Source organism: Bos mutus, chromosome 5 (assembly GCF_027580195.1).
Source record: "Bos mutus isolate GX-2022 chromosome 5, NWIPB_WYAK_1.1, whole genome shotgun sequence".
Lineage (NCBI taxonomy): Eukaryota > Metazoa > Chordata > Mammalia > Artiodactyla > Bovidae > Bos > Bos mutus.
Window position 1 is genome coordinate 63,313,135 of NC_091621.1, and position 9,873 is coordinate 63,323,007.

A 9,873-nucleotide genomic window follows, 5' to 3' on the forward strand; every position below is an offset into this window, starting at 1 on the left:
GGAGTCTGGATGTAAGAGGCAGCTTGGTCAGCACCACACATAACATGTACAACAGTACTGGCAGAGTTGCCTCAAAGAAGAACTGAAATTGCTCTTTCTTGCTATAAGAAACGCCACGTGTCTCTGTTTTTGTGGTATTTTGACCACTTTTGCCTGCCCCAGTTATACGTATTCATCCCCCATTTTAGGTTTAGCCTTACTCCAAGTTCTCTATTACTACTAGTCATAACACTTTTTCCTTTTCAGCCCTAGTATTTACTTCCTGCTTAAGAAGTAGGTATTAATGCTAGGCCATACTTAGGTAATGGTTATGAGAAGTGATTTCGTAGTTTTCCTATTTTGAAGGCTTTACATAAGATGGAGGAAAGAAATTTGTTTCAGGGGAAAAAGGAACAAATTCTTAATCCAGTCTTAACTCTAATTCTAAAAGCAGAGAAAATAGAAAGCTGCATTATGTGCAGACTCATTCTAATACAGCTCCATGGATTAACTGTAGGGTGTACAGGAGGACACTGAAACTCAGGCCGGGTATAGGAATTGCATAGTTATATGCTGAGCCAGTAATTGACCTTCAGGTATTCAATAGTGTTAATTTTAAGTAAGCTCTTTCATTCTTGATGACTGCCTTTCATCTTGGTTCAGAACATGGGCATTCCTCTATTGGCTATAGAATGTGATTTAATAAAATCTGCAAATATGTTTGACTTCTGTGATGTACTGGCACTGTCTTAGGCACTGTGTTTATTAAAAAGCATAAGACACCTGCCTTTACAGAGATTATAACCTAATAATGATATATGAACGTATTATTTTATCATTTAATGATAAATCTTAGATAGGTCTCAGTTGTGGTACTTTTAAAAAAGAATCTCATATCTTTATTATTGTTTTTTTTTTTTTCAACAAATTACTTTCCTAATATCATTTATTTAGTTTGTGAATAAATACAAATTCTGTGTTTGTACTTTTAGAACTCAATTCAAAGACAGTATACTAAATGTATCAGAATGCTGCTGTCCAATAGTGTGCTTAGAATTCAGATTTATCTCTCCAAGTTTAGTATTTTGAATTGCAAGGGTAAATCTATAAATGTCTGCTTTTCCAACCATCAGTAAATAGTCTGCCTTGAAATCGTGTTTCTTCAAACTAAAAATTACAGTGGATTGTCTTTGTATTTATCGAGTGATTGTATTTATGGCACTGGGATTAATATAGGCAACAGAGACCTGGAATCTGATAGCTTTAAAGCTGGAGGGTAATTACATAGTGGCTTTTGCATTTTTGTAAACTCGAAAACCTTTCTCTCAACTCGGTAAGCCCCAGATCTCCTTTTCTGTATGCCTCAGTTATGTCACCTCCCCAGAGTCTCACTCCCCAACATGAACACTTGTTAAGATCACCCAAGGTGGTGGAAGTCTATATAGAACTTGTACTTGGGTCCTTCCTAATGCCTAATGTGACACACGTTTGCAGTCCGAGGCCCCAGACCTCTTACTGACTGCATATGTATTTAGCCCTCAATTTGTGGAAGGAGGGATTTTTTTTTAACTAAAGACTTGTCATTTTTGATTAGAAATTGGAAGGTTCACAACAAACAGTTCTGCTTTCTGACTTCTCTTTAAAAACTGAAAGATCTGACAAGAGCTGGCCTGCATTATCATGATGCCAGTGAGGAGTCTAAGAGTGCATGCTGCCTTTACCTGAGGCGCATATTCCTTCTGAAATTGTTTTCAGAACTAGTCCATGTTTCCAAATTAATTGTTTATATGAATTATCTTTGAATGTGCATTTTGAAGTGTTTTTTTAAATCACCTTCAGAATATTTTTAAGCATTTAAAAAACTTATGTATTATTTTCCTTTTTGTTTCCTAAAGGACCTAGATGACATAGAAGATGAAAATGAACAACTAAAGCAGGAGAATAAAACTCTTTTGAAGGTTGTTGGGCAGCTAACAAGGTAGAAGATTCAAGGCTCAGTGTGGAAAAATATTTTAAAACTACTGAATGTTATGTTAATGCTAGGACAATATTCCTATCCTGTAATGCATTAAACTAACTATGTATATTTATTTCTAGAAAACAGTGGGTGTTTCTTTTCAAAGTATTTCTTTGTCATTATCAGTTTCAAAAAGTATCAACCTTTTACTCCATGAATAAGTAACATCTTTTAGTTACTAAACTGGTAGGTTAGGCCTCTTTTGGTTTTGTGTGATATTCAAATACTATATGGTTTAAACTCACAACCATCTGAATATATTGCATGTATGGTAGTATGTTTTCCCCCTCGAAGAATATACTTAGTGTTTGTTTACATGAATTCAGATACTTTTGGGGGAATTACCTGCAAATGCCTTATTACTGATGTGTACAACTTGTTATATGTTGATGATATTTCATAAAGGTCTTTGGCTACTGTCATTTTTTCTTTTAGCTTATTCTAAGCATTTAGAAGAACATGGAGTCACACTTTTATAACAGTCATCTTTAAAAAGGAAAGCTAAAAAAGTCACTTAATATCAAGTACTAGTTGGCTAAATATAAAATTGAAGAGAATACTTGAATTGTGCTATATAGTAAATTAAAATGTACTATTTTGTATTCAGATATTGAAAAAAATTTAAAATCACTTTGACTTTGGAAAAACATACAGTTGTAATTTTAATGTATAATTTCTTATGTAGGTACTCCTTTTTTTATAATTATGCCAAGGTTTATAAGTGAACATGGAGTATTTTAAAGGTTGTTTATTCATCAAGCCTAAAAAGTATATATAATTTCAGTGACTGTATAAGAAAAACAATTCATATTTTTAACTACATGCATTAGAATCAAACCAAAATATTTATCCACATTTAAAACATTTATATTTACAGTAACAAAGCAGTACATAAACAGAAATAGTACTGAAATATTTTGTTAGTTTCTGACTTGGCAGATAACACTGTGACACAGTTGTTCTCATATGAGAAAATTATTCCCCTACCTCAAATTTAAGGACTTTCCTCTTAACTTTGGATTTTTAAAAACAGAATTATTTTGAAGAATTATGAAAAATTTCTCTTTGATCAAATAATAATAGTATTTAGACTTGTTTTATGTTACGTTTTCATGTTGAGTAAAGAAATTGTCTCCTTTAAGATACATTAAGAATGGTCTGTCTGATGTTGAATCTCTAATAGTACAGCAGTTAATGTATGTAAATAGCTTGAATATAGTAAAATCCATTTTGGGTACCTACCGACTCTTCACTTGCTATGTCACTACATGATTCACTGTTAGAAGATAGGGAGGGATATTGCAGAGTAAATGGTGAGTATCAGATGTTGAATTCTGAAACTCTCTTCAGTAGCCTAGATTGCACCCTCTTGCCTGCCACAGTCCCCCACTTCAGAAGTTCAATCTTGAGTAATCATCAGAGTCACCTGGATTGCTTAAAAGGAGTTCCTAGGTTACCACTTCTAGGTAGGTTTAAGTTGAGACCTTGGATAGAATAAGCTCAACATGTGGTGATTTGGATCATAATTTCGATTTGCAGACAGCTCCTCGTGCCTCTTTCCCCCCATAACTTCCATTGGAATCACTGAAATTAACATAATTTTAGCTATCAGCATTATTTCACCCTTTAGTTTATTTAATAATTAACTTTGTCTCTGGAAAACTTCTCATATGTCCATATATATATATTTACCGAAAAGTTCATTGATAGATTACCAAACTTGATATAGTTGTAGAATTACTGCATAACGGCATCCTTTGGGAGAATATTCCCAGCGTGGGAGTAGTGGTTTGCTGCCCGCTTGTCAAAGTGGCGTGCCAGGCTCAGTCACTGGCTTTGGCTGGGAAGTCCTCATCTCCCTTTCTTTACCCTTGGATGTATGGCAGAAATATCAGCATTGCCTTGTTTCCGATCCGTAGTTTGGATATTGTGAAAATGCTGTCAGTATCCAGCCTTAAAATATATTAGTGTACTCATTCTCCAAATAAGAGAAGTATTTTGAATTTTTTGTTTAACCCATTGGGAAGTAAAGAAATATCTCATTTCCCTCTTTAAATTTATACCAGGTATTAATGCTTTTAAAGACCAAGCCGTTTTAAAATTTTCCCTTTATTTCCGTTTACCAGGAACGTTTGCAATGATGAACTTTTTACATAGTGGTACGTAGTACAGATGCAGGGAGGAGCCTGACCACTTTGGCAAAGCAGTTCATGTGCTGTCTTCCCTTCCATCCTTAAAATGTGCATTTATATCACATACAGGTTTGACACTGAATGTTGAAACGCAAAGTAGGATCTGCTACAGGTTCCCTTTAAATTTTATAAAAAACATTGAGATTTTTAAAAGGTTACTTAAATGTACACTATCTTAAAATACTTGACTGTTGTCAATAAAGTGTTAGTTTTTGTGAAATTATTAGTCCCATTCAGAAATATTTCTTATATTTCCTGGAAATTTGTGGCATAATAAAGCATATCCAGAGTGTATGTGTTTATGATATTATTTTCCAAACAATAAGTTTATTATCTTTAGGATAAACATGACTTGCTTCCTTGATTTCTGGCATATATTAACTTGTGAATTACTGAAGTTATCGTTTCATCTTTCTAAAATTGTTACTGATTTTATTGCACTACAGTTATCTTTAGAGAGGAAGAGGAAGGCTTTCTGGTGTGTATTTCTAAGGGAATTTACTAAATGTAAATAGCCTGTCAAACCTGCTCAAGTAGCTTATGACATAGAAAATTAAGCATCAGTAGATACCTGAAGCAGTGTATCTTTTAAAATAACTTTTTAATTCCAGTAGAAAGCAGTATATTCCTAAAGGTGAAAATCCTACCTCAATTACATGTCGTTTATATTTTCTGGATTAATCTGGATTTTTATAATTAGAAACTAAGATGTAAGTTTTAAAGTCCACTAATACTTTGTGGAAAACAATGCAAGTCAATGTAGTAGAATGTCCATATGTTCAACACTGAAAGACACAATAGGAAGGACTTTGGGTTCGATGATCAATTGGATGTCCTAGACAATATTGCTATGTATAGTGATAGTCATCTTTCGTATTTTTGTAATTCTTTGATCTTGACTCAGTACCTAGTAAGTTCATGCAGTATTGGCACTTATTTAATAACTACTCATAATGTTGTTAATAACCTGTTATAAGATTCAGGCATGTGTTTTCATCTTGCAACACAAGAAACAAACACACCAGCTTTTCACTGAAGAGAATTTATTAAGTGAGGAGGAACTAGCATTTGGGAATTAGACCTTTAAGATAACATGCTAAAGTCGGTGGTAAATGTTATTATATCTAAACCATTCCTAATATGTAACAATAAACTTTCTTTTGCACTGGAACTGTGCTCTCATGAACAAAGGACTTCCCATTGATTAGGATTGTAACTAGTATTACTTATCTGAGAACTAGTGACACTTTTCTTTTGTTGTTTTAATGAACTGAAGACATAGTACTAGTTAGACAGCAAATATTTTGCTTATCAAATCCATCAACAAAGGCACTTCCCCCCATGCTGTTGGTTTTCTCACTGATGTATAGAAGTTAGTCTTTTGATTCTCAGTGTAGGCTTGAATCATTGCCCAAGAAAACCTGAGCCCACGTTGTTTTTTTTTAGTTTACTTAGCTAGAATCTCACAGCATATTAAAGTCATATCCCCACCCCCACCCCCAAATAATTATGTTTGAGTATGTGAAAAAGGTATGGTTACGGGGGTATGTTAAATTTTCATACTTACTCTTTTAGCAAGTATTTATTAGTCAACTGGGTATACAGTTCTAGATATTACAGAAGTTTCCAAAAAATGGACATGGACCAGCACTTATATCTAGAGTGTATAATCTGTAATGGTATATAAGTAGCAGCAGCTGGTCTAATCTGAATAGTTCATTCAAAAGTATTTTGTATTAATTATCCAGCCATTGTATTTAAGCTCTGGATAATAGGTACTGTTTAATTTGCTGTAGCATTTACTGAATGGTGGAAAGACTGAACATATTGGGATGTATCTTTCCATGTTTCTTTCAGATAATTATATATTATGAAAAGAACATTTTAAAGCATTTGGAGCAGTAATGAAGTAAAAACAATTCAATGTATGTCAGATACACCCAACTGTTGATGCTATTCAAATGTGATTTTGTTAGTTTTTCTGTATACATTATTGATTACTGATTTGTTTTTAGGTATTTAAGTCTAATAAACAGTTCACATATTGGCAGTCACTTTGATAATAATAGAATATTAGTGATGATCACTTGATGGACATTTATTACATGCTTGTTTTGTTTCCCCTTCTGGATGCCTGATAGATGTATATTACTTTTTTTTGGTGAACTTGTTTCTTGAAAGTTTTGACCATGCTATTCAGGGTGTTTAATGTTATGCTTTTCTTCTAAATTTAAGTCTAAGATGTCTGCTGTTACTAGTAAAGATCATATGAAAGCTAAAATTTACTGTTTTGTTGAAAAATCAGCTAATTCAGGTTATCCAATTATTCGTAGAGAAGCATCTGATAATTTATTGATCACTTTAGTATTGTGTAGACAACTCTCATAATTCTCATTGCATAGGTTTTTACTGAGGTAGTCAACATGATAAAGATTCACTTCTAATATGCTTTGCATGGAAAATAACAAATATTCAATAAAAAAGTAAATTTTCATTTAATTTTTAACACTGGTTAATTTTTTATTCTTTCCTCTACCATCAGTAAAACCCTGACCTTGAGTTTTATTTTCAAAGTTAAAGGACAGTGCTAATATTCTAATTAACTTTTGTGCCTCTTAATGAAACAATATGTAATACTTTAAAATCTTTAGAATATTATTGTAGCAGGAATTGTGTTTTAAAAGAAAAAAATATAGTATTAATAAATCTGAATATATTTGTGGTGGGGCTTTTTGAAATAGTGAGGAAGTGTACACATAATTGTCTTTGTTTTGAAACTACACAAATAATTTCTTAATCCAAACTTGGATCTATCATCCACTAAGTCAGATGGTGGTCAAAGAATTTCAGGTCCCTTACAGTTAGAAAAGATAAGTAGAGATCTGGGAACGTAAAAATCCAGTCTGTTTGTTTGTTTGTTTGTTTTTTGTAAATGGTTTACAGAACCTTTTGCCTGATGTGTCATTCTTCATACACCTGCACGGGCTAATCGGTCTTTACTTCTAGAACTGTAGATTAATCTTCTCAGTAATGTCATAGATGTCTAACAAGTGAGCAGGCATCTTTCAGTCAGGCTGTTTAGATAATGTCTCAAGTCCTTATGTAAGAATGTGCTCCATTAGCAAGTTTATTAAAAAAATTTTGCAAAGTCTCCTAGTCTGCACTGGAACTGGAGCCCTTTATCTTAGACGTCATCAAATCCCACTCCCCCTTTTTTTTCTCTCTCTGTCTCTTCTAGATTCACTCAGTGGGTGCACACAATTCTATGAGTAGCTTTAAACTACCTACATAATTTTTTAATCTCATGCCTCTAGTTTTCTCTTCCCACTTCTACAAGAGGTTACATTTTATTTCTGGTCAGCTTCTTGGAAAGAACTATGTAATATTAGACCTTTATGTTAAAGAAACAGAAATAGTTATAATACCCTTTACAATCTCCCTCCTCCTTTTTTGGATGTCTAACCATATAAGGCTAAAAAGAAAGCAAAATGTATCTCTTAATTCTGGATCAAATGCATAATTCAGCTGTCACTTCCAAAAAACTACTGTGACTGAATAAAGATGCTTTTAATAAAGGAGAAAGCTACTTGGTGTCAGTTGAGCGATATGAAAAAAAAAAAAAAAAAAGAATATGATCCAGTTAGGAAAGGTAGATTTAAATCACTAAAGAAAATTATGCCAGTAATTTTCATGTTAACTGTATTCTGTGTTGAAGTATGCAAAACTACTCAGTATAAATTATAGTCAATCCATATATGATCAGCTGCTGTACATGTTTAGATATACTATGGGACATGAAATTTACAGTGTTTATATGACCATATAGGCTTTTATCCAGGGAAATATTTGTGTTTCTTTAAAATGTAAACTATTAATATTTTCTATGATTAAAGGTAAATGATGTCATCAGTGGACATTTTAGTTTTATGGAAGCAAATTTTTAAGAAAAATAGTAGAAAGGTGTCTGATTCCTTTTATTATTCTTGTAGTGCAGGTATAAACAAAGATATCAGTTAGAGGCATAGGAAAGTTCATTTGAAGAACCTGCAAATCACTTTTGGTAAGAATACATTCATCTTATACAAGTGTTCAGAAAATTGGGAAAATTATAGCCTTTTGTAGCAGATTGAAAGTTTCATGTATGAGTAGTTCAGGACAGTAAACATCACTAACTTGAAGTAAAATTATGCCAGTAATTTTCACATTAACCGTATTTATTATTTGATGTAAATCAGTTAATCAGTGAAAACTATAATTGAATGAATGGACATTTCAGAATGCTAATTAATGATCAATAGAAGCCTAAGAGTACCTCTTGTAACTCTTTTGAGAGCAGTATATCTTCAGTTTTGTTAAGCAGAGTAACTCAGTTAACAATTTGAACATAACTTTAACCCTAATTTCGTATAGGGCATCCTGAGTGGCTCAGTGGTAAAGAATCTGCCTGCCATTGCAGGAGTCTTGGGTTCGATCCCTAGGTCAGGAAGATCCCCTGGAAAAGGAAATGGCAACCCACTCCATACTTCTCTTACCTGGAGAAGTCCATGGATAGAGGAGCCCGGCAGGCTACAGTCCATGGAATTGCAGAAGGATCAGTCACGACCTCTAGTGCCTTAACAATTTCATATATCGTGAAAACATTTGGTGGTTAGTTACTCGGTAGCCATATATGCCAGGCATTGTGTTCAGTGCTGTATTTATTTGATTCCTTAAACTTACGCAAGAAAGAGATTGGGAGATTAATTTGCTCAAGGTGACAAAGCAGTGTTTTGTACCTTTTGCTATGACATACTTTTATGACATAATCACTGTCCTATTAAATATTTTCCCAGTGGTTCTCAGAGTCTGGTCCCCACACTGGTATCCTTGGCTTCACTTAGAAACCTGTTAGAATACAAAAGAATACAAATTCTTGGGCCCCACCCAACAACAGAATGAGGTGAGGCCCAACAATCTGTTTTAACAAGCCCTTCAAATGATTCTGATGCAGGTCAAAGCTTGCAAATTTGCATTATGCATTTCTATTTTTAAGCAAAGATCTTTGGTCTTTCTTTTGTTTTTGGACATTGTATAAGCAATATAACAAGAACTTGTGGGGGAAAAAAAAGTGATCTTTTCAGTGTTGCTTATGTTGCAAAAGATTGTATCAGGAAAAGCCTCAGCATGGATACTGGCAGCTTGACATAAACCTATTAGTTTAGTATTATCTCTGGAACTCAAATGAATTCTTAAGTCCAAGAGTCTGTAAATGAAATCTTTGTTTTTCTGTGTTAAGGTCGATCTCTTATTGCCTGAAGCTTTTTGGTATCAGAAAAGCATTTTTGTTAAACTTTAAACCTTAATGGGAGCAAATAAATGTATGTTTCATCAGAGTTATGGGTTTGTTTTTGTTTTCTTGCGTGTACAGATACTGTGGGGTAGTCCATAGGGAGACTGAATTTTCAATTTACTCTCTGTGGAGCCAGAAATTGAAAAGCATTTTCTCCTTAATTGGCCAGTGATGGGAAATCCACAAACTTGGATCTCAATGAGTAAAGAAAATTAAAGTCTATTTGCGTTAATTGTTTTCTTATATTATGAGGTAGTTAAAGAATTACTTTTTTTTGTTTTGTTTTAACTTTCTAAAAGCTCTGGAGCAGGTTTTGATGACAGAATTCTTATGAAGATATGACAGAGAGTACTCGA

At 33.4% G+C, this 9,873-nt stretch overlaps 1 protein-coding gene across 1 annotated transcript in view; it reads left to right on the forward strand.

Annotated features, from left to right (window-relative positions):
* PAWR (pro-apoptotic WT1 regulator) overlaps positions 1-9,560 on the forward strand; it is a 128,303-nt gene extending 118,743 nt beyond the window's left edge. Inside the window, exon 7 of the mRNA XM_070370973.1 lies at positions 1,875-9,560. Coding sequence (XP_070227074.1) covers positions 1,875-1,961 — 87 coding nt within the window. The 3' untranslated portion in view covers positions 1,962-9,560. The remainder of the gene's footprint in view (positions 1-1,874) is intronic.
* Positions 9,561-9,873: the final 313 nt, after the last annotated feature.